General features: G+C 44.5%; 2 protein-coding genes across 2 annotated transcripts in view; one reads left to right on the top strand and one right to left on the bottom strand.

The window, feature by feature from the left end:
* Positions 1 to 1,258: 1,258 nt before the first annotated feature.
* On the top strand, positions 1,259 to 4,338 carry LOC111964486 (toll-like receptor 8). The gene has a single exon (XM_023988376.2). It carries the CDS (start codon positions 1,345 to 1,347, stop codon positions 4,099 to 4,101), a length of 2,757 nt encoding a protein of 918 aa, XP_023844144.2. The 5' UTR covers positions 1,259 to 1,344; the 3' UTR covers positions 4,102 to 4,338.
* A 7,813-nt stretch (positions 4,339 to 12,151) lies between these two features.
* LOC111964485 (multiple C2 and transmembrane domain-containing protein 1) overlaps positions 12,152 to 25,380 on the bottom strand; it is a 65,820-nt gene continuing 52,591 nt past the window's right edge. The window contains 19 exon segments of the mRNA XM_070443545.1: positions 12,152 to 16,686; positions 17,191 to 17,288; positions 17,481 to 17,590; positions 17,699 to 17,808; positions 17,950 to 18,003; positions 19,571 to 19,681; positions 19,770 to 19,889; positions 19,964 to 20,038; positions 20,143 to 20,244; positions 20,361 to 20,463; positions 20,864 to 20,906; positions 20,909 to 20,957; positions 21,163 to 21,185; positions 21,188 to 21,262; positions 21,565 to 21,627; positions 21,630 to 21,746; positions 21,812 to 21,816; positions 22,860 to 23,002; positions 23,069 to 23,233. Coding sequence (XP_070299646.1) covers positions 16,615 to 16,686; positions 17,191 to 17,288; positions 17,481 to 17,590; positions 17,699 to 17,808; positions 17,950 to 18,003; positions 19,571 to 19,681; positions 19,770 to 19,889; positions 19,964 to 20,038; positions 20,143 to 20,244; positions 20,361 to 20,463; positions 20,864 to 20,906; positions 20,909 to 20,957; positions 21,163 to 21,185; positions 21,188 to 21,262; positions 21,565 to 21,627; positions 21,630 to 21,746; positions 21,812 to 21,816; positions 22,860 to 23,002; positions 23,069 to 23,233 — 1,638 coding nt within the window. The 3' untranslated portion in view covers positions 12,152 to 16,614.

Raw genomic sequence — 25,380 nt, 5'->3', positions numbered from 1 at the left:
GGAGTAAAATCAACTCATAAAAGTGTCTGTCCTTTATCTAAGAGATAAAATCTCATATTTAACGCCATTTTTTTTTGTTGCCACAAAACTACCTCTATCCTTCCATTAATTTGTATAGGTTACCTTTAGCTGAGTTCCGTGACACTTGTGGGGTACTGTAGTAGAGCATATTAGTTTGTAGCCCAAACGGTTCGGACGCTACAGACAAAAGTTGGCATTACTTCAACCGTTCAGATGCTGCAGAAGTTTAGCGAGAAGACCGATTTTCGGGATGTTTCCTGGTCTGACAAACAGCACTGTAGCTCTTTCCCCTGTWGATGTGGAAGGTCGACATAGGCGGATGTGGTGAATTGAGACACAGCCAATGCAAAAAAACAGATMGTTTAAACTGACAGATTTTGAAGGGGATATTTTAATTATGTTACTTAGATTGACTCACTGGTCAATGCTTTGTGGATTCCGGGCCCTGACTCCACCACGACTAACCCTTGACAGGTCAATGGCAGGTTCATGACCGGTCTGCTTAAACTTAAACCGGTCTGCTGAAACTTAATCTGAATTGTGTTTTATTTGCCTACAGTGTGATTTTGATGTGATGCATAGGAACAGTTCAGTCTTGGAAAATGTGAACTGGTGAATTTTCTGGCAACCAAAGTACTACAGTACACCAACTACATTTCATAACACTTTTGGTAACTTAAAAATGTTTAGAAAAGAGTTAGGGAAGCAGGAYTGTAGGATTTGTTGTAGCTCAGGAATGCCCAGCATAGTATTGAATGTACCACACAGTAAATGAAGTCAAGACAGATTTTCGTTTTTTAAAATATAAATAATGGGAGGCCGTCTGCGCTCTTTTTTGGTTCGGATTCTTCCACATTCTCAACAGTCTTTGAAATGCATAATACTGCATCTTAAGTAGTCTGTAGCTATGTGTTAMGCCGGTCCCTTATTTTAGGGAACTGAGATTGTTTTCAGCCCTTAAAAATACTCATATCCTGTTCCCACAGGTGTCCCCTTTACACTTCCTTTCAGAGGCTGCTGTTACTCCTAGTGTTGCTGGGTCTCTCCCCCTCCTGCTCTGGGAGGACCTGGGCTCAGAGGAAACTACCCTGTGATGTCATCTCTCTCAACCATTCACTGGCCTACGACTGCTCGTACAGGAAGCTACTCCAGGTACCCCACGATATCAGCTGGAATGCCACAGAGCTCGACTTGTCCTCCAACCAAATCAAGATACTCTCCAGCTCCTCGTTCTGGAACCTCCAGAATCTGACTCTGCTAGACCTTAGCTATAACTTCAACCCCCAGGAACATCCATTGAAGATAGAGGACCAAACATTCTCCATGCTGGATCAGCTGGAAGCACTGCTCCTTGACGGTAATGGCCTTTGCACAGTGCCGAGGGGCCTTCCGTCTGGGTTGCAGATTCTGTTTTTGAGGTACAATGACATCAGGACTGTAACACCGGAAAACTTCAGGGATATTCCACGAATTAAAGTAATCCGTTTAAGTGACAACTGCCAAGGGAGTGTCTGTAATGGGACCCTGGATATTGCAAACCACACTTTCTCCAGCCTCACTAACCTAACAAACCTGACACTGTCTTTTAACAGACTGAAAGCCATCCCTCATTTCCTCCCCCCATCCCTCCAGCTGCTCAAACTCGAACGGAACCTAATTACCCACATTCACCAGCATGACCTGAGTGCACTCACTAATCTGAACGCTCTAGACTTTTCGGGTAACTGTCCTGTGTGTTCTAACACCCCGTTCCTCTGCTTTCCCTGTAATACACCCAACGGGGCACTACAGATCCACCCAGATGCCTTCAGGAAGCTCTCCCAGCTGCAGGAGCTGAGGCTATCAGGAAACTCGCTAGAGCACCTACAAACATCCTGGTTTGATAACCTCACCAACTTACGCTACCTGTACCTCTCATTTAATCGTCTGGTTGGGGAGATAGCCAATGGGGACTTCCTCTCTGTGCTACCTTTCGTAGAAGTGATGGACTTGTCTTACAATAATGCTGGTCAAAATTCCCACAACTTGACACTCTCAAAGAATTTTTCCAAACTGGCATCTCTGAAGACATTACACCTAGAAAACTATGTTTTTTCAGCTCTTCACGAAAATCACTTGCAACCACTTTACAGTTTAGCCAATCTGTCCGTCCTCAATTTGGGAACCAACTTCATCTATTGGGCAGACCTTTCACTTTTTGAAAAGTTCCACAATTTATCCAGTGTTGGCCTCTCAGAGAACAGTCTGACTTTCCTATCCAAGAGGGCAGATGTCTTGTCTGTGAATGGGTATGGCTGGGGCTATGAGCCAGATATAAACAGGTATGGGCCTTTTATACACATGGATATATTCTACCGTCGCCATTTGCCTAACATTAAACCAGAGTGTCTTGCGTACGGTCCAGTGCTTGACCTCAGCAAAAACAACATCTTCCACATAAACCCTGATATGCTGCAGGGCCTGAACAACACAGCTTGTCTCAACCTGTCATCTAACTTCATTGGAGACATGTTCAACGGCAGTGAGTTTGTACATTTCTCCAAGCTGAAGTACTTGGATCTATCCCAGAATAAAGTCTACCTGCGCTATGAGCATGCATTCAGTGAACTGGCAGCACTGGAGGTGTTGGACTTGAGTTATAATAAGCATTACTTTCTGGTGGCAGGGCTAAACCACAGTTTAGCGTTCCTAGAAAACCTGGGTTCTCTGAAGGTTCTGAACTTAAGCTGGAATGAGATCAGCACCCTCACTGATAAAACCATGTCAAGCAGCTCCCTGCAAGAATTGAACTTCCAGGGCAACCGCCTGGACATCATGTGGAACGAGGATCTGGATTTTAATAATCTTTTCAGAGAACTTAATAACCTGACGTCCCTGGATCTGTCATACAACCGGCTCCACCACATCCCATCTGATGTATACGACAACTTCCCCAAGACCCTGAGACACTTGACTCTGAGTAAAAACAGACTTGAGTACTTTAACTGGACGACACTCACACAACTGCCACATCTGGAGGAGCTGGACTTGAGTAAGAACCAACTGGAGCAGGTGGCCTTAACCTTCTCCACTCTTAACAGTTCACTGAGGCTGCTGGACCTGAGCCATAACAGGATTTCCCAGCTAGCGCCTGGTTTCCTCAGGGGCGCCAGGAGCCTGTATGTGCTGATCCTCAGCTTTAACCTGCTGGAGCTCATCAACCAGACAACGTTTGAATCTGGAGCTGAGAACCACCTCCAGCAGCTGTCACTACAGGGGAACCCGCTCCACTGCACCTGTGACTTGTTGGAGTTCCACCTGTGGATGAGGAGCAATGAGGTGGAGCTCCCTCTGCTGGCCATCGGGGTGACGTGYGACATGCCCATGGAGAGGAGGGGCAGGTCTGTGCTGAGTTATGACATAGAGGAATGCGTGAAGGATGACAACGCAATGGCCTTCTGCATCCTCACGTTGTTACTCGTCGTTCACGTTCTGTTGGTATCTCTCACAGCACACCTCTTTTACTGGGACCTGTCCTATATTCTTGACTACTGTGGGGCCAAGCTGAAGCACCAATGTCTCTTACAGCACACAGACTGTGTCTACGATGCCTTCGTCATGTATGACACTACAGACCCGCTGGCCTCTGATTGGGTGTTGAACCACCTTAGGGTGGAACTAGAGGAGCGCGGAGAGAGGGTTCGCCCACTCTGCCTGGAGGAGCGTGATTGGATGCCAGGGATGCCTATCATGGATAACCTTTCCAATAGTGTGCGGCAGAGCAGGAAAACGGTGTTCGTGCTGACAGAGGGCTTCCTGTTGCGTGGTGTGGTTAAAATGGCCGCTCTGCTGGTGCAGCAGCGGCTGGTGGAGGAGGGTGTGGATGCCATGGTGTTGGTGCTGCTGCAGCCCCAGGTTCTGCGACGCTCACGCATCCTCCACCTACGCAGACGGCTCTGCAGGCGCAGTGTTCTGGAGTGGCCAGCAACTGCCGGTCCGGCTGCCCAGCGCTGGTTCTGGCACCACCTGAAGAGAGCCATACGGAAAGATCAGCGAGCCACACACGCATCACTACACGGCACATACTTCACTGGGCGGTGAACTCAAGGACATGAAAGGAACTGACCAAAAACAGGAAACCGACCAAAAACATGGCTAAGTTTACTTACCCTCAGCTTAAAGGTCTCCAATTCCTACTCTGCAGTGTTCTAGAATCAGTTCCTAGAGACATGACTGTGTAGTTCCCCCTCACACACACACACACACACACACACACACACACACACACACACACACACACACACACACACAGCCACACACACACAACCAAAACCACCACACACACACACACACACACACACACACACACACACACACACACACACACACACACACACACACACACACACACACACACACACCACACACACGCACACACACACACGCACACCCACCACAATGGTGCCTATTGAGCGCTGCATGGTTTTCTGTACAATTCATAATAGAATTTTAGGCCTTCATTTCTGTTTTTCCTGTGAAGGATTATATTATCAATGGTCACATTAGCTTCTCTGTGAAAATGCCTGCCTCATCTACAGTACAATATAGTAAATCATGTTTTCTGTTGATGTACGTGACCTCATCTATACCTGGTAAGAAAACAGTATTATGATCATATTTTGGCTACATTCAGATGTTTTTGACCAGGTGTAAACCAGTCTACCGATACTTTAATAAACTTAGCTACAATGGTTTCCTATGGGAGGATAATCTTACTGATCTCAACCACTGGGTGGCAGAGTAACTCCTGATTCATGTGTTCAGGGCTGGCATGATGTATACACTACTAGTTCCATATCAGTGGCTTCTCCTACAGTTGATACATACATCTGACACTGGAAGGCAGTGTTCTCCATCCCTGGTCCTAGAGACCCACAGGGTGTGCAGGCTTTAGGGAGTCATACTTTACAAAGTGTATTAATATCATAACTATTTATTATCACCAAAAGAAAAGATCTGTGCCATTCACTTTGAACTGGACTGTGTTTACAATTGCGGTCCTGAGTAGATCCGCTTGTTTTGAGAGCTGCATGTAGCCACGTGTGCTCATTTGTTCATATCCTTTGCTAGTTAGTGAGTTATTAGCCCAGTTATAGATCATTTGTTGTCAGCAATGGGGGAGTGATTATTTCCTACAAGATCACAAAACGTGTACATTTCTAGACATCTTTAAAAAGCGAGTTGGGTAAAGAGCTTTTTTTTGGTCTTAAAGACAGGCTTGAATAACCTAAGTAGCCAATAGGCAGAGGGTAGCATAATTTGTCTGATTCTCTGTAATAATGATATGGGAATAATAATACAATTTATTTTGTAAAGTGGTTTCTTGCATCAAACAACACAACAACATTTTCTGTCACCTCCTTGTATGAAGGATAAAAAATGTGTCTGGACCAAAGAAACAGAAGTTCTACAAGAAGACTCACTGCTCTCTGTACGTTAAAACAAACCTGCATAAATGCAGACTAGGGCCAAGATGGCGCCGGTAGACATGGCAGCTCTGCTTCTAGCTCCTAAGCAACTTTGCAGTATTTCTTTTATTTATTTTTGTGTTATACAAGCATTTCGCTACACCCRCAATAACATTTGATTTGATTTGACAAGCATACACAGTACATACGTACATGCTCTTTGATATAAATACATACTCTTCGTTATACACATACACATACAGTACATACATTTATATATATCTCTGTAGAAATCTTTATTAAAAACGTTGTTATTATAACTGGCAACTTAGTCCTGGAGGCTAGTGTGTCCCTGTGCTGATCGTGTACAGGTATCCAGGCATCTAGTCGGAGGAAAGCACACAAGTCTCCAGAAGGGAGTCTTTCTATTTTAAAAATCCAGACTGTGTTATGTTATACCATTACCTAGTATATGTCTATGGCCACTGACAGTGCCTTGTGTCAATTTAGAACAGTCGACTAAATCAGTCAGTGGTTCCCAATGCTCTCCTCAGGGACCCCCAGCTGTTCCAGAGGTAATTCACTTGATTCAATTTGCCAATCATCAAAATAACACCTGTGGAATTTTAACAATATAATATGGCTGACAAGAATTTAAAAAAAACTGTGCTTCTTCAAAAGGATCTACAAAAAACCTTTCAGATTGAGAAATGTTCTTTATAGAACCATTCTCCATAAAGGCTCTATAAAGAACCATAAAAAAAGGTTGTAACCATAGCGGAACCATTTTTGGTGCTATATAGAACCTTTTTTAATGTATACATCAATGTATACATTTAATGTATACAATAGAACCTTAGGAAAGGTTTCTTTATAGCACCATGCAGGTTCCATTTAGAACCTTATGAGCATGGTTCTTTATTGAACCTTCAAAAAAGGGTTCTATATAGCACCAAAAAGGTTTCCACTATGGTTACACGCCAAAGAACCCCTATCTGGTACTAAATAGAACACATTTTGTTGTGTGTATAGCTAGGTTTCCATTCAATTGGAGACATATTTTCATGCGAATATTAAAAAAAGACACAGCGTTGTACAAGATCTTCAGTTTCTTGGCAATTTCTCGAATGGAATAGCCTTAATTTCTCAGAACAAGAAAAGACTGAYGCATTTCAGAAGAAAGTTCTTTGTTTTTGGCCATTTTGAGCCCGTAATCGAACCCACAAATGCTGATGCTCCAGATACACAACTAGYCTAAAGAAGGCCAGTTTTATTGCTTCTTTCATCAGAACAACAGTTTTCAGCTGTGCTAACATAATTGCAAAAGGGTTTTCTAATGATCAATTAGCCTTTTAAAATAATGAACTTGGATTAGCTAACACAACGTGCCATTGGAAAACAGTACTGATGGTTGCTTATAATGGGCCTCTGTACGCCTATGTAGATATTTAATWAAAAATCTGCCGTTTCCGGCTACAATAGTCATTTACAACATTAACAATGTCTACACTGTATTTCTGATTAATTTGATGTTATTTTAATGGACAAAAAACATGCTTTTCTTTAAAAAACAAGGACATTTCTAAGTGACCCCAAACTTTTGAACGGTAGTGTACATAGGAGATGAGTAATGTAATATATGTAAACATTATTAAAGTGGCATTATTTAAAGTGACTAGTGATCCATTTATTAAAGTAGCCAATGATTTGAGTCTGTATGTAGGCAGCAGCCTCTCTGAGTTAGTGATTGCTGTTTAACCTCACTGGTGTGGGGGGCAGTATTTTCACGTCTGGATGAAAAGCGTGCCCAGAGTAAACTGCCTGCTACTCAGGCCCAGAGGCTAGGATATGCGTAGTATTAGTAGATTCGGATGGAAAACACTCTGAAGTTTCGAAAACTGTTTGAATAATGTCTGTGAGTATAACAGAACTCATATGGCAGGCGAAAACCTGAGAAAAATCCAACCAGGAAGTGGGAAATCTGAGGTTTGTAGTTTTTCAAGTGATTGCCTATCCAATATACTGTGTCTATGGGGTCAGATTGCCCTTCCTAAGGCTTCCACTAGATGTCAACAGTCTTTAGAACGTTGTTTCAGGCTTCTACTATGAAAGGGGAGATAATAAGAGCTGGACTAAACGCGTGAACAAAAAGGMGATATTTGGACATAAAGATTAACTTTATCAAACAAAAAAAACATTTGTKGTCTAACATGGAGACCTGGGAGTGCCATCAGATGAAGATCATCAAAGGTAAGTGATTCATTTTAACGCTATTTCTGACTTTTGTGACACCTCTCCTTGGCTGGAAAATGGCTGTATGGTTTTCTGTGGCTAGGCGCTGACCTAACATAATCGCATGGTGTGCTTTTGCCGTAAAGCCTTTTTGAAATCTGACACAGCGGTTGAATTAAGCAGAAGTATATCTGTAATCGTATGTTAAACACTTGTATCTTAGATCAATGTTTATGATGAGTATTTCTGTAATTTGATGTGGCTCTCTGCACTTTCACCGAATGTTTGTTTGAGACAATGCATTTCTGAACATAACGCGCAAATTTCAAATGACGTCTTTGGACATAAAGATTAACTTTATCGAACAAAAAAACAGTTATTGTGTAACAGGAAGTCCTGTGAGTGCCATCTGATGAAGATCATCAAAGGTTAGTGATCAATTTAATCGCTATTTCTGACTTTTGTGAGCCCTCTCCTTGGCTGAAAAATGGCTATATGGTTTTCTGTGACTAGGCGCTGACCTAACATAATCGTATGGTGTGCTTTTGCAGTAAAGCCTTTTTGAATCGGACACTGTGGTTGGATTTACAAGAAGTTTATCTTTAAAATGGTGTTTAATACTTGTATGTTTGAGGAATTTTAATTATGGGATTTCTGTTGTTTTGAATTTGGCGCCCTGCTATTTCACTGGCTGTTGTCGAGGTGGGATGCTACCGTCCCACTTGTACCAGAGAGGTTAACAGTCTTATGGCCTTGAGATAGAAGCTGTTTTTCAGTTTCTCTGTCCCAGCTTTGATGCACCTGTACTGACCTCGCCTTCTGGATGGTAGCGGGGTGAACAGGCAGTGGCTTGGGTGGTTGTTGTCCTTGATGATCTTTTTGGCCTTCCTGTGACATCGGGTGCTGTCGATGTCTTGGAGGGCAGGTAGTTTGCCCCCGGTGATGCGTTGTGCAGACCGCACCACCCTCTGGAGAGCCTTGCATTTGAGGGCGGTGCAGTTGCCGTACCAGGCGGTGATACAGCCCGACAGGATTCTCTCAATTGTGCATCTGTGAAAGTTTGTCAGGGTTTTAGGTGACAACCCACATTTCTACAGCCTCCTGAGGTTGAAGAGGCGCTGTTGCACCTTCTTCACCACACGGTCTGTGTGGGTGGACCATTTCAGTTTCTCTGTGATGTGTATGCCGAGGAACTTAAAACTTTCCACCTCCACTACTGTCCAGTCGATGTGGATAGGGGGGCACTCCCTCTGCTGTTTCCTGCAGTCCACGATCATCTCCTTTGTTTTGTTGACATTGGGGGAGAGGTTGTTTTCTTGACACCACACTCCGAGTGCTCTCACCTCCTCCCTGTAGGCTCTCGTCATTGTTGGTAATCAAGCACACTACCGTTGTGTCTTCTGCAAACTTAATGATTGAGTTGGAGGCATGCATGGTCATGCAGTCATGGGTGAACAGGGAGTACAGGAAGGGGCTGAGCACGCACCCTTGTGGGGCCCCAGTGTTGAGAATCAGCGACGTGGAGATGTTGTTTCCTACATTCACCACCTGGGGGTGGCCCGTCAGAAAGTCCAAGACCCAATTGCACAGGGTGGGGTTGAGACCCAGGGCCTCAAGCTTAATGATGAGCTTGGAGGGTACTATGGTGTTGAATGCTGMGCTGTAGTCAATGAACAGGATTCTTACATAGGTATTCCTCTTGTCCAGATGGGATAGGACAGTGTGCAGTGTGATGGCGATTGCATCGTCTGTGGACCTGTTGGGACGATATGCAAACTGAAGTGGGTCTAGGGTGGCAGGTAAGGCGGAGGTGATATGATCCTTCTCTCAAAGCACTTCATGAGTGAGTGAGTGCTACCGGGCGATAGTAATTTAGTTCAGTTATCTTTGCCTTCTTGGGTACAGGAAAAATGGTGGCCATCTTGAAGCATGTAGGTACAGCAGACTGGGATAGAGAGTGATTGAATATATCCGTAAACACACCAGCTGGTCTGCACATGATCTGAGGACGCGGCTAGGGATGCCTTGCGAAGGTTAACACGTTTAACTTCTCTAGGATAGGGGGCAGCATTTTCACTTTTGGATAAATAGCGTKCCCAATTTCAACTTCCTTCTACTCATCCCAAGAATATAAGATATGCATATTATTAGTAGATTTGGATAGAAAACACTCTGAAGTTTCTAAAACTGTTTGAATCATGTCATTTGTTTAATGAAGAAGTACGGCCATCTGGAATCAGTGTTACGTTATGTGTACTGTTTGAGAGTTGCGCAAGACTAGAAAAGTAGCGTTAGTTTGTTGTCCTCCTGTATTGAAAACAGATAGACCCGTCTTCAATTTGATCAATTATTAACGTTTAAAAATACCTAAAGTTGTATTACAAAAGTAGTTTGAAATGTTTTGGCAAAGTTTAGAGGTAATTTTTGAGATATTTTGTAGTGACGTTGCGCAAATTRGAAGCTGTTTTTTTCTGGATCAAACGCGCCAAATAAATTGACATTTTGGATATATATGGACGGAATTAATCGAACAAAAGGACCATTTGTGATGTTTATGGGACATATTGGAGTGCCAACAAAAGAAGCTCGTCAAAGGTAAGGCATGATTTATATTTTATTTCTTGGTAGCGGGCCGCGTCAGTGACACTGTATTATCCTCAAAGCGAGCAAATAAGGTGTTTAGTTTGTCTGGAAGCAAGACGTCGGTGTCTATGACATTGAATTGCAACTCCACTTTGTCCCTATACCGACATTTCGCTTGTTTGATTGCCTTGCGGAGGGAATAACTACACTGTTTATATTCGGCCATATTCCCAGTCATCTTTCCATGGTTAAATGCGGTGGTTCGTGCTTTCAGTGGCGAATGCCGCCATCTATCCACGGTTTCTGGTTAGGGTAGGTTTTAATAGTCACAGTGGGTACAACATCTCCAATGCACTTCCTTATAAACTCACTCACCGAGTCAGCGTATAAATCAATGTTATTCTCTGAGGCTGCCGGAACATTTCCCAGTCCGCGTGATCAAAACAATCTTGAAGCGCGGATTCCGATTGGTCAGACCAGCGTTGAATGGTTCTAGTCATGGGTACATCCTGTTTGAGTTTCTGGCGATATGACGGTAGGAGCAAAATGGAGTCATGGTCAGATTTGCTGAAGGGAGAGCAGGAAAGGGCCTTGTATGCATCGTGGAAGTTAGAGTAGCAGTGGTCCAGTGTATTGCCCGCACGAGTGCTGCAATCAATATGCTGATAGAATTCAGGTAGCCTTGTTCTCAAATTTGCTTTGTTAAAATCCCCAACTACAATAAATGCAGCCTCAGGATATATGGTTTACATTTTACATAGAGTCCAGTAAAGTGCCTTGATGGCCGTCATGGTATCTGCTTGAGGGGGTATATACACAGCTGTGACAATAACTGACGAGAATTATTTTGGGAGATAATATGGTCTGCATTTGATTGTAAGGAATTCTAGGTCAGGTGAACAGGCGTGACGCATGAAGAAACCCGGTGGCTGTACCGACTCCGACAACATATCCCGAGAGAGCCATGTTTCCGTGAAACAGAGAATGTTACAATCTCTGATGTCTCTCTGGAAGGCAACCCTAATTTCATCCACCTTGTTGTCTAGAGACTGGACATTGGCGAGTAATATTAATATACTCGTAAGCGGTGGGTGGTGTGCACGTCTTCGAAGTCTGACCAGGAGGCCGCTCCGTCTACCTCTTCTGCGGTGACATTTTTTGGGTCGGCCTCTGGGATTAGATCCAATGTCCTGAGTGGTGGTCAGAACAAAGGATCCGCTTCGGGAAAGTTGTATTCCTGGTCGTTATGTTGGTAAGTTGACTTCGCTCTTATATCCAATAGTTATTCCCTGCTGTATGTAATAACACTTAACATTTTCTGAGCTAACAATGTAAGAAATAATACATAAAAAAACGAAATAATGCACAGATTCCTAAGGACTCGAAGCGAGGCGACCATCTGTCGGTCGCCATCTTGCAATATTTGCGCATAAAAGCATTTCCATCGCCATTTCTTCAATAATTAACACATGATCTCTCTGCATTTATAAAATTGTACTGAAACAACCTGTTTCGATCACAGCTGTCACRGCTGTTTTTTTTTATACGATATGACTTTACTCGCATAAAAACTGTAGATGTAAACGTGGTTTATGAAGCAGAGAGAACAGCACACCCAGAGCCATATATTTAGATTATGGCTCTGCGCACGTAGCGCCACCCCATAGCGGGAAATCTTCCCACGATCCTTCCGCCTCTGAGCACACCCACAGTAAGACTCTCTATACAAATTATTTTTGCTCCAGTTACATGGTCTTTATATACTGTATCAGGCAGACCATACAGAATTCCTTCAGCATCAAGCATTAACAGTCACAGCGGTACAACAATAATTTATGAACATGGTCTATGCAGACAGAGACAGAAAATAAAACATTACAAATGTATTTTACATTAACCAACATTATCAGAGGATGATCTCATGATTTTGGCTTCAGCCGACCCAGAGCTCATGTTGTAAACCTGCGGCTGTTATTCCTCTAATGATTTTTTATTAAAACAAAGAATATACTTTTCCAGGTGTGCGTCTCTGTCCTCTTCATTTCATCAGGTACTTTTTGTGGACACCATCAACGTGCAGTGACCTCACTCTATGGTAAACCTGTGGTCATAAACCTTTGAYGAGCGTGTTCTCAGATAAGAGTACACTGTCAGTTGACATTCAACCCCAGATCAGCCAATGAATGTTTATGAACACACACATCACAGGTAAAATCCTGATCAGGTAAATCACATGAGAACCAGGAAGAAAYCTTTGATGGAGTTGATGTTAAAGAAAAACACTATTCTTGGGATAAATGCAAATACACTATCAACAAGCCTTGTGCTGACTTCAGGATGCGACACACACTCATGCAACACACACAACGAATATGCACTCCACATATCACATACATAAATGCACTTTCTCACAGGTTCAGATTCATGCGAGACACTGACATTGTAAAATCATCTTTAGCATTCTAAGCTAGAATGCATTGACTTCCTAGATGATTCTGCTATCAGTCCAAGTTCAGTCAAATCAAATCAAATGGTATTTGTCACATGCGCCTAATACAACAAGTGTAGACTTTACCGTGAAATGCTTACTTACAAGCCCTTAACCAACAGTGCAGTTCAAGAAGAAGAAAATATTTACCAAGTAGACTAAAATAAAAAGTCATAATAAAAGTAACACAATAAGAATAACGAGACTATATACAGGGGGCACCGGTACCGAGTCAGTGTGCAGGGGTACAAGCTAGTTGAGGTAATCTGTACATGTAGGTGGGGGCGAAGTGGCTATGCATAGGTAACAAACAAACAGCGAGTGTACAAAAGGGGGGGGTAAATGTAAATTTTCCAGTGGCGATTTTATGAATTGTTCAGCAGTCTTATGGCTTGGGGGTAGAAGCTGTTGAGGAGCCTTTTGGTCCTAGATTTGGTGCTCCAGTACCGCTTGCCGTGCGGTAGCAGAGAAAACGAGTCTATAACTTGGGTGGCTGGAGTCTCTCAAAATTTTATGGGCTTTCCTCTGACACCGCCTATTATATATAGGTCCTGGATGGCAGGAAGCTTGGCCCCAGTGATCTATTGGGCGGTTCGCACTATCCTCTGTAGCGCCTTATGGTCAGATGCCGAGCAGGATGCTCTCGATGGTGCAGCCGTAGAACCTTTTGAGGATCTGGGGACCCATGCCAAATCTTTTCAGTCTTCTGAGGGGGAAAAGGTTTTGTCCTGCCCTCTTCACGACTGTCTTGGTATGGTTGGACCATGATAGTTTGTTGGTGATGTGGACACCAAGGAACTTGAAACTCTCGACCCGCTCGACTACAGCCCCGTGGATGTTAATGGGGGCCTGTTCGCCTTTTCCTGTAGTCCACGATCAGCTCCTTTGTCTTGCTCACATTGAGGGAGACGTTGTTGTCCTGGCACCACACTGCCAGTTCTCTGACCTCCTCCCTATAGGCCGTCTCATCATTGTCGGTGATCAGCCCAACCACTGTTGTGTCGTCAGCAAACTTAATGATAGTGTTGGAGTCGTGTTTGGCCACGCAGTCGTGGGAGAACAGGTAATACAGGGGGGGACTAAGTACACACCCCTGAGAGGCCCCAGTGTTAAAGATCAGCGTGGCAGACGTGTTGTTGCCTACTCTTACCACCTGGGGGCGGCCTGCCAGGAAGTCCAGGATCCAGTTGCAGAGGGACGTGTTTAGTCCCAGAGTCCTTAGCTTATTGATGAGCTTCGTGGGCACTATGGGTCTATGGTGTCCAGGAGGATGCTGTTGATGTGAGCTATGACCAGCCTTTCAAAGCACTTCATGGCTACCGACGCGCCACGGGGCGGTAATCATTTAGGCAGGTTACCTTYGCTTCTTTGGGCACAGGGACTATGGTGATCTGCTTGAAACATGTAGGTATTACAGACTCGGTCAGGGAGAGGTTGAAAATGTCAGTGAAGACACTTGACAGTTGGTCCAAGCATGCTTTGAGTACACGTCCTGGTAATCCGTCTGGCCCAGCGGATTTGTGAATGTTGACCTGTTTAAAGGTTTTGTTCACATCGGCTACCGAACAGCTGGTGCACTCGTGCATGCTTCAGTGTTGCTTGCCTCGAGGCAAGCATAAAAGGCATTTAGCTCATCTGGTAGGCTCGTGTCACCAGGCAGCTAGCGTCTGGGTTTCCCTTTGTAGTCCGTAATAGTTTTCAAGCCCTGCCACATCTGACGAGCGTCTGAGCCGGTGTAGTAGGATTCAATCTTAATCCTGTATTGACGCTTTGCTTGTTTGATGGTTCGTCTGAGGGCATAGCAGGATTTCTTATAAGCGTCCGGATTAGCCTTTAGCTCGATGCGGATGTTGCCTGTACGTATGCGGATGTTGCCATGGCTACTGGTTGGGATATGTACGTACAGTCATCGATGCACTTATTGATGAAGCCGATGACTGAGGTGGTGTATTCCTCAATTCCATTGGATGAATCCTGGAACATATTCCAGTCTGTGCTAGCAAAACAGTCCTGTAGTGTAGCATCCGCGTCATCTGACCACTTCCGTATTGAGCGAGTCACTGGTACATCCTGCTTTAGTTTTTGATTGTAAGCAGGAATCAGGAGGATAGAATTATGGTCAGATTTGCCAAATGGAGGGCGGGGGAGAGCTTTGTATGCATCTCTGTGTGTGGAGTAAAGATGGTTTAGGATTTTTTCCCCCCTTGTTGCACATGTGACATGCTGATAGAAATTTGGTAAAACTGATTTAAGTTTGCCTGCATTAAAGTCCCCGTGCCACTAGGAGCGGCACTTCTGGGTGAGTATTTTCTTCATTGCTTATGGCCTTGTAGAGTTGGTTGAGAGCGGTCTTAGTGCCAGGTTCATTTTGTGGTGGTAAATAGACGGCTACGAATAATACAGATGAGAACTCTCTCGGTAGATAGTGCGGTCTACAGCTTATTATAAGGTACTCTACCTCAGGCAAGCATTACCTCAAGACTTCTTTAATATTAGACATCGTGCACCAGCTGTTATTGACAAAAAGACACACACCCCACCCCTCGTTTTACCAGAGGTAGCGTCTCTGTTCTGTCGGTGCATGGAAAATCCTGCTAGCTCTATATTGTCCATATCTTCGTTCAGCCACGTCTCTGTGAAACATAAGATGTTACAGTTTTTAATGTCCCGTTGGTAGGATAATCTTTATCGTAGGTCGTCAATTTTATTGTCCAATGATTGCACGTTAGCGAGAAGAATGGAAGGCAGTGTTTACTCGCTCACCTCCGGATTTTCAGAAGAATGCCCGATCTGCGGCCCCTTTTCGGGTGTCTTTTTTTCAGCAAAAGGCGTGGTTCTGGGCCTGTTCCAGTGAAAGCAGGATATCCTTCTCGTCGGACTCGTTAAAGGAAAAAGTTTCTTTCAGTCTGCGGTGAGCAATCGCTTTTCTGATGTCCAGAAGTTCTTTTCAGTCATAAGAGACGGTAGCAGTAACATTATGTACACAATACGTTTAAAAAATAGGTTACACAAAACGCCAAACGTCAGCCATGTTCTTCGAGGTATTCAATGGCAGATGCTCATATAAAAAATGTGTCTGGACCAAAGAAACAGAAGAGTTTTGCAAGAAGACTCACTGTTCTCTGTACGTTAAAAGAAACCTGCAGAAATTCAGACTAGGGCCAAGATGGCGCCAATAGACATGGCAGCTCTGCTTATAACTCCTAAGCAACTTTGCAKTATTTCTTTGTGTTATACAAGCATTTCGATACACTCGCAAAAACATCTGCTAAATATGTGTATGTGATCAATATTTTTTTGATTTGACAAACATACACAGTACATACGTCGTATATGCTCTCTGATATAAATACATAGTCTTTGTTATACACATACAGTACATATATTTGTATATATCTCTTTATAAATCTTTATTAAAAACAAAGTTTTTATAACTGGCAACYTAGTCCTGGAGGCTAGTGTGTCCCTGTGCTGATCTTGTACAGGTATGCAGGTATCTAGGTATCTAGTCGGGGAAAAGCACACACGTCTCCAGAAGGGAATCTTTCAATAAAAAAAAATCTGAAATGTTTGAACCCGTTTTATAAAATGATATTGTGACCAAACAAAGAAAAGGAGTAAAAAAAACATACACTGTGTTCTCTTTGGGCTGTGACTTCCACAATAACTAAAACATACAAAATAAAACTAGCACTAGTCTTAATCATAATGATGAAATATTCGTAATATAAAAAAATTCTATACTATTTGTTTTACAATGTTTACAGTTGCGTACCCTATTTACAAAGTATGGGAGAGTTGAATATCCCTCCGAGACAGAGTCCATTGTGTGTGTGTGTGTGTCTAGCCAAGGTTGGTCTTCTTTCGTTTGCTGGGGCTCTGTCCTGGATCGAACTTCAGCTCCCGATACTGCATCTGTCAAATACACAGTCGGAGTTAAGCGCGCGCGCATACGCGCACGCACACGCACAGTCTTGTACAGCTAACCTTGTGGGGATACACAATTCAGTCCCATTCAAAATCCTATTTTCCCTAACCCCTAACCCTAAAACATAACCTTAACCCTAGCTCCTAACCCTAACCTTAAAACTAACCATAGTCCCTAAACCTAACCCTAATTCAAATTCTAGCCCTAACACTAGTTCTAACCTTAACCCTAAACCCCCTAGAAATAGCATTTGACCTTGTGGGAACAAACAAAATGTCCCCAGTTGGTCAAATTGTTCATTTACTATTCTTTTGGTCCCCACAAGTATAGTTAAACATGTCCACACACACACACACACACACACACACACACACACACACACACACACACACACACACACACACACACACACACACACACACACACACACACACACACACACACACACACACACACACACACACACACACACACACACAAGCAGCACCTACCACTTGTACGTCTGAGGGGACTCTAGAGAGGAAGTCTAGCACCTCATTGTTTTCGATCAGGTACGGATTCCTGAGCTTCTTAGTAAACTTATTCACACCTGAGAAGAGTGGCGGGGAAGAAACCGGTCAGAACAGGTTAGAGACGATGATAGGGATGTAATGGTCAGAACCCCAGGAGCTGACTAGCTACACCCCTTCTTGAGGCTAGCCTGCATGTTCAGTTTGGGGTCTGTAGACAGGAGACACACAAAGAGCAAGGGACACACACATACACACACCCACACACTCACCCCAGGCGAGCACGAGGTATCGCAGAGGGACGAGGTAGAGGAGGACTGTAGCCACACACAGAACAGATATGGCCAGCCAACTCAGGAAAGGCACTGTCCAGTTAAATGTACTGTGGAGAGAGAGACAGAGATGTTAGTTAACACACACACACACACAAACAGTAGCTGTCGAAAAGCGATACACAGACACACACACACACACACACAGACTCACTCACTTCTTTATCCTCTCTCCATAGGAGGCCACGTCATCCAAGGCACTCTGTACACTGACACACACGTCCTGGAGGGCATACAGCTTATCCATGAAGCCCTTACGCTCTGAATCCTACCAGGATACACACACGCAAATGTTACAGGGACAGAAAAGGTTGCTTCTAACAACAAAATACAAAATCATGCAGTTATTTTTTACAATAATGTTTTTCCATCAGTTGCACACAAGGTTAAAGAGAAGGTCAAGTGTTACCTTGTCATCTTTCTCCTCTTCCTCCTCCTCCCACTCAAACGTGGCTTCCCCTGCCTGTTGTAGGCCACATTGCCAGGACAAGGAGGAGAGAGACATTATACATACAGTGCCTTCGGAAAGTATTCAGACCCCTTGACTTTTTCCACATTTTCTTACGTTACAGCCTTATTCTAAAATGTATTAAATATATTTTTTTCCTCATCAATCTACACACAATACCCCATAATGACAAAGCAAAAACAGATTTTTAGAAGTTTTTGCTAATTTGTAAAATATAAATAAAATACCACAGTATTCAGAGCCTTTACTAAGTAATTTGTTGAAGCACCTTTGTCAGCGATTACATCATCGAGTCTTCTTGGGTATGACGCTACAAGCTTGGCACACCTGTATTTGGGGAGTTTCTCCCATTCTTCTCTGCAGATCCTCTCAAGGTCTGTCAGGTTGGATTGGGAGCATTGTTGCACTGCCTTTTTTCAAGTCTCTCCAGAGATGTTAGATCGGGTTTATGTCCGGGCTCTGGCTGGGTCACTCAAGGACATTTAGAGACTTGTCCCGAAGCCACACATACGTTGTCTTGGCTGTATGCTTAGGTTCGTTGTCCTGTTGGAAGGTAAACCTTCGCCCCAGTCTGAGGTCCTGAGCGCTCTGGAGCAGGTTTTCATCAAGGATCTCTCTGTACTTTGCTCCGTTCATCTTTTCCTCGATCCTGACTAGTCTCCCAGTCCCTTCCACTGAAAAACATCCCCACAGCATGATGCTGCCACCACCATGCTTCACAGTAGGGATGGTGCCAGGTTTCCTCCAGACGTGACGCTTGGAATTCAGGCAAAAGAGTTCAATCTTGGTTTCATCAGAGAATTTTGTTTCTCATGGTCCGAGAGTCTTTAGGTGCCTTTTGGCAAACTCCAAGCGGGATGTCATTTGCCTTTTACGGAGGAGTGGCTTCCGTCTGGCCACTCTACCATTAAGGCCTAATTGGTGGATTGCGGCAGAGATGGTTGTCCTTCTGGAAGGTTCTCCCATCTCCACAGAGGAACTCTGGAGCTCTGTTAGAGTGACCATCGGGTTCTTGGTCACCTCCCTGGTTCTAAACTTCTTCCATTTAAGAATGATGGAGGCCACTGTGTTCTTGGGGACCTTCAATGCTGCAGAAATTCCTTCGACCTCGTGGCTTGGTTTTTGCTCTGACATGCACTGTCAGCTGTGGGACCTTATATAGACAGGTGTGTGCCTTTCCAAATCATGTCCAAACAATTGAATTTACCACAGGTGGACTCCAATCAAGTTGTAGAAACATCTCAAGGATGATCAATGGAAACAGGATGCACCTGAGCTCAATTTCGAGTCTCACAGCAAAGGGTCTGAAAACKTATKTAAATARGATMTCTYTKAAATTKTTAATGAAAAAATCAAAAAATTCTTACAACCTGTTTTTGCTTTGTCATTATGGGGTATTGAGTAGATTGCTGAGGATTTTTATWTTKTTTWWCCATTTWAGAAWAAGGCTGTAAYGTAACAAAATGTGGAAAAAGTCAAGGGGTCTGAGTACTTTCTGAAGGGACTGTTGAGAGAAACGGTAACATTATAGAAACACACTACACAGAACCACAGCACTCACCGTGTCTCCTGACTCCCTGCCTGCAGTGATGAAGTAGTTCCATGTCAACAGCAGCAGCAGAGCCCCAGGCACCATATAGAGCTCAAAGTTCCACACTACTACCACAAAGAACTGAAAGGGGGAGAGAGAGACAGTTTATTACTTTAGTTGGACGAGGCCCGTAGACCTTAATATCAAAGTATGTGTGTGTGTTTCCTACCAGGAAGGCACTGATGCTCCTCTGAGGTGACTCCCACTCAAAGCAGCTGTTAATGAAGGTTCCAATGTTTATCACGAACATGATGCACCTCTTCACTCGGTTAAAGTTCTGCTGGAGCAACTAGACGAAAAACACAGGGTCTTCATCATCATCATCATCATCACCGGCCGTGAAACACACACTCGCACACTTACATGTTTAGACACTTTGGGTTCTTCCTCAATGTACTTCTGCTCTGGTGGAACTATCGTCCTCAAGCCTGCCTTCACCTGAGGACAACAGGAATCACAACCCAAAGGAGTGGAAGGAACATGTCAGGAGAGAGGAACCAAAGGACGGTTTAGAAAAGAGAAGGTGAGTATAGTAAACTCACAGTGCTATAGACGACGTCAGACTCTAGGTAGATGAGTCCTTTAGTTGGTCCAGTCATCTCCTTATTCTTCAATACATAACCCTTCTGTTCTCCATTCTGGATCTGTGCCAGAGAGGAAGGGAGGGGAGGAGTGTGAAAGAGGGTAAGAGCAGGCTGTGTGTGTTTCTTTGCATTCCTAAGAAAGATGTGCGCTGGAGTTGCCTGGCTCACATACTCACATGTAACAGTGGGATGGCCACTTTCCCCAAGAAGTCAGCGCTCCTGTCTCGGTCTTCATCAAACACTGTCACCTCCAACACAGAGTGGATGTCCTTCACATTACTGAGAGGGAGGAGGGGAGGAGAGAGAGAAGAGATCGAGGGATAAATAGCGAAGGATAAGAGTCGGAGACGGAGACGGGGGAAGGAAGGGGGGGGAGTACGAGATAGGAGTAATAGGAGGGATTAGAGGGAAGAGAGAACAGGGAAGGAGGGGAGGGAAGGATAGGAAGGCAGGGAGAGGGAGGGAAACAGAGGAGTTACTGACAAATGTCTGTATTGGGTTGGAGCTGAGGGGCAAGATGAAAGGAATAGAGAAAGGATAAAAGAGGGATGGGTATATTGATGAGAGGAGAGGCAGGTATTTAAAATGGAAAAGAAAGAGGAAGAGAGAGATGGATGGATAGTGTAAATAGATGGATGGAAAAAGGAGCGATAGAGGGATAGAAAAAAGTCGACATACAAGGATGAAGACTTTGTTCCATTCCGGGTTGAGGTTCTTGTAGTGGTGTGTGTTTGTAACCGGTCGTTATTCAGCTCCAAAACACAGAAGGATCACTCTTACCTACACAGAGATGCACGGCAGTTATACTGGAAACACATGCACTTCCACACGGCCACTCTACCACACACACACACACACACAGCACACACACACACACACACACACACACCGACCACACACACAACACACACACACACACACACACACCACACACACACACACACACACACACACACACACACACACACACACACACACCTTACCTGTGACATCGGCAGCCTGAGGCCCTCAGCTCTCATCACCTTGACCTGAACTATACCACATCTTTTCAGGTTAGACAGGGCCGGAACATGCCCGTGGAGAGAAAGCGAGAGACGAATATTAATTCTTAACCAGCATTTGGAGAGAGAGTGGTGTGAGTGTATAGCATTGTTGTGTGAGAATGCTGTCCTACTGCCTCTACCTCTGGTCAAAAAGAGGTACTACACGGATCCGGGAGGTCAGAGAAAGAGACTTTAGTTACACACTACACCCATATCCCTTAGCGACCTGTAAACCAAATCCTCTTTTGAACGGATGTCTTCCCTGAGTTTTCAGGTTGGCAAACACAATGGTGGATAGACTAAGTTGTACTATCCTTTACTACAATGTTACTCACATATCGGCCCATGATCTCCCTGCGTTCAATGGGTCGTCGAGCGGGTGGCGACAGGTCGGCGATGAGACGTGTGAGGATGCTGTCAGATGGACCAGCAGCACCACAGAGCCCCGGGACTCCTCCAACGTCCAGCTCAACCGATGGGTGTTCCTTAGCCGGAGGGTGGACAAGTCTAATGTTACAGCTGAAAGAGTCACACACACCACAGAGTTAAATACACACACACAGAGAGTTAAATAACAAACACACACCCACTCAGTGGGGAGACATGCAGCTAGCAAACACACACACACACAACACACACACACACACACACACACCACACACACACACACACACACACACACACACACACAACACACACACACACACACACACACACAGAGTTAAATAACACACACACACACACACACCACACACACACACACACACACACACAAACACACACAATCACGAGAGAGTAATAACACACACACACACACACACCACACAACACACACACACCACACACACACACACACACACACACACACACACACACACACACAGCGTAAATACACACACACACACACGAGTTAAATACACACAACACACACACACCGAGTTAATCACACACACACACACACCGAGTAAATCACACAACCACACACACACACACACAACCAAGTTAATACACACACACACCACACCAAGTTAAATACACACACACACACAAGTTAAATACACACACACACCACACACACACACAGAGTTAAATACACACACACACACAGAGTTAAATACAACACACACACACACAGAGTATAAATCACACACACACACACACACAGCACACACACCACACACACACACACACACACACACACACACACACACACAACACACACACACACAACACACACACACACACACACACACAAACACAGAGAATAACACACACCACACAGAGTTAAAACAACACACACACACACAGGTTAAATACACACTACACACACATCACAACACAGAGTTAAATACACAACACACACCACACACACACACACACACCACAGTTCAAATACACACACACACACAGCAGTTAAACACACACCACACAAGAGTTAAATACACACACCACACACACGAGTTAAATACACCACACACACACACGACACACCACACACACACACACACACACACACACACACACACACACACCACACACACACACACACACACACACACCACACACACACACACCACACACACCACACCACACAGTTAAATACACACACACACAGAGTTAAATACCACACACACACTCACCGTCCTGATTTGAGTCCATCCCGGCCGTCCTGTATCTTTGTCCCAGACTGCAATTTCCAGCACTCCTCCTGTCTCTTCATACATGTGCAGATCAAACTGCTCTCTCCACTGGGGACACAGCGTCTTAGGCATGGTCTACAGAGAGAAAGAGAGACGCTGATTACCTGTGCGTGCGTGTGCATGTGTATATGCCGTCTGTACCTTGCTCCTGTACTTCTGGTTTCCCAGTCTGAACTTCGCATAGGGGTCACTGAGGCCATTAGGGTCCATGGGGCAAAGGTCGCGACCTTCGATCAGAGAGATGCTGACGATGCCTCTCCACAGCTGGTGCTTACGGTGCAGCTCTGCCAGACGCACTGACTGCTGCTGCAGAGACGAGATGGAGAGAGGGAGAGAAAGAGAGATGGAGAGAGGGAGAGAGAGAGAGATGGAGAGAGGGAGAGAAAGAGAGATGGAGAGGTAGAGAAAGAGAGATGGAGAGAGGGAGAGAGAGGGAGATGGAGAGAGGGAGAGAAAGAGAGATGGAGAGAGGGAGAGAAAGAGAGATGGAGAGAGGGAGAGAAAGAGAGATGAAGAGAGGGAGAGAAAGAGAGATGGAGAGAGAGAGAGATGGAGAGAGGGAGAGAAAGAGAGATGGAGAGAGGGAGAGAAAAAGAGATGGAGAGAAAGAGAGATGAGAGAGGGAGAGAAAGAGAGATGGAGAGAGGGAGAGATGGAGAGAGGGAGAGAAAGAGAGATGGAGAGAAAGAGAGATGGAGAGAGGGAGAGAAAGAGAGATGGAGAGAGGGAGAGAAAGAGAGATGGAGAGAGGTAGAGAAAGAAAGAAAGTCAGTTACATAGATTTTACATTTTGAATCACTTCTGGTGCTAAAAGCAGGAGCACCAAAATCATGTCGACCCCGGTGCTAAAATATGGGAGAGGATGACAACCACAACAAACAGCGCTACAGTACAGCCACAGTTTATCACCTGAACCAGCTGTTAGACAGACTGTCTGCTCAGAGACACATTATCGATTATACTATAACTCACAATGTGGCACGATTAATAAAGCAAAGTCAGTTCTGAAAGGGAAGCCGAGTGCCCGCCTCAGCATCAGCTAGGATTGCACCAATTAGATGCTAGTAACAATCACGCCTACCTTATTTGGCGGTCTATTTAAGGTGAGCGCTTTTGCTTCTCCAGTATGCATTTTCTTATTTTGCTCCCAACCCCAGCCTCCACCGGTTCTGCTTTCCTGCTGGGGGATTGGTATAGCTGGCCGCGCTCACTGCTTGTAGTTCATTCTATATATTGATGCTTTGTTTGGGCAGTGAGCTACCCTGAAGGAGCGGAGCCCATATCGCCAAGACTTGCATTATTCGTTCTTTAATAAATGGTGAAACATATTTCGACATGGTGTTTCCTTGCTGAACTATGGTGTTTAGAATTAGGGTTTTAATTATCTTTAAGATCCAGAGCTTATCTCTGTGTTTAAAATGGGACAGTGTTCTTTCTGATGTGGCAGTGAGACTGACCCTGCTGGAAAAAAAACAGCATAGACCAGAATATGCTGGTGACTAGAGCTGGTTTCGCTGGTGACCAGCCTTTGTTGTGTTTTGGACACTTTCATGCTGGTGTGCTAGTGCCCATCTTATGCTGGTATTTTTTATTGATTTTAATTTTACCTTTATTTAACTAGGCAAGTCAGTTAAGAACAAATTCTTATTTTCAATGACGGCCTAGGAACAGTAGGTTAACTGCCTTGTTCAGGGGCAGTATGCTGGTGACCATGCTGGTAAACCAGGATAACCAATTAGACCATGCTGGTCAGACCTGTTTGACCAGCTACTGTAGACCAGCGATGGGCAAATATTTGTCTTTTTTTGGAACTCAGTCGGCGTCTCAACTTACCGTCGAGAGTTATAATGGTAAAACACACAAGGTGCAATTCCGAAATGTGGTTGTGCGTCGGCAATTTTTTAAATCTTACTATGTCAGTCACTGACAGTCATTCAATTAGCCCATGTCAGCTACCATTTTTTGATTTATAAATGAGTCTGGCCAGCTATCAAACTTGTAGTAATCATGGTCGGATTACCGACCAAGGGGCCCCCGTTGATTTTGTTAGTCACTCTCACTCAGATATCATATTCAAAACTGCTAACTTTTCTCTTCAACCTATGGCAAAATGTGTAGAATTACAGGGACTTAGCTGTAAAACTGCACATTTTTTGCTCCGCCACATTGCAAAATGAGTAGAGGGCCAAGAAATTACAAAAGGCTAGGGCCGGATCTGACTGTATTGTGTGGGTACGCAGACCTGCCAGCCACTGCGGCCCCTCATGATGAGTTCAGTGGAGGGGGATGAGGGGATAGAGCACAGCAACACCAACACAACACAGCACTGGGATGGATGCGGCTGCCACACACACACACACACACACACACACACACACACACACAGCAGCACAGCACACACACCACAGGGTTATGGTTAGGGATAGAAAAGCTGATGCTTCATTTTCATTTCA

This window comes from Salvelinus sp. IW2-2015, linkage group LG5, assembly GCF_002910315.2.
Source record: "Salvelinus sp. IW2-2015 linkage group LG5, ASM291031v2, whole genome shotgun sequence".
In the NCBI taxonomy this organism is placed as follows: Eukaryota; Metazoa; Chordata; class Actinopteri; order Salmoniformes; family Salmonidae; genus Salvelinus; species Salvelinus sp. IW2-2015.
The sequence above is the reverse complement of the archived record's forward strand: the minus strand, read 5'-3'. Positions and strand labels throughout refer to the sequence as shown.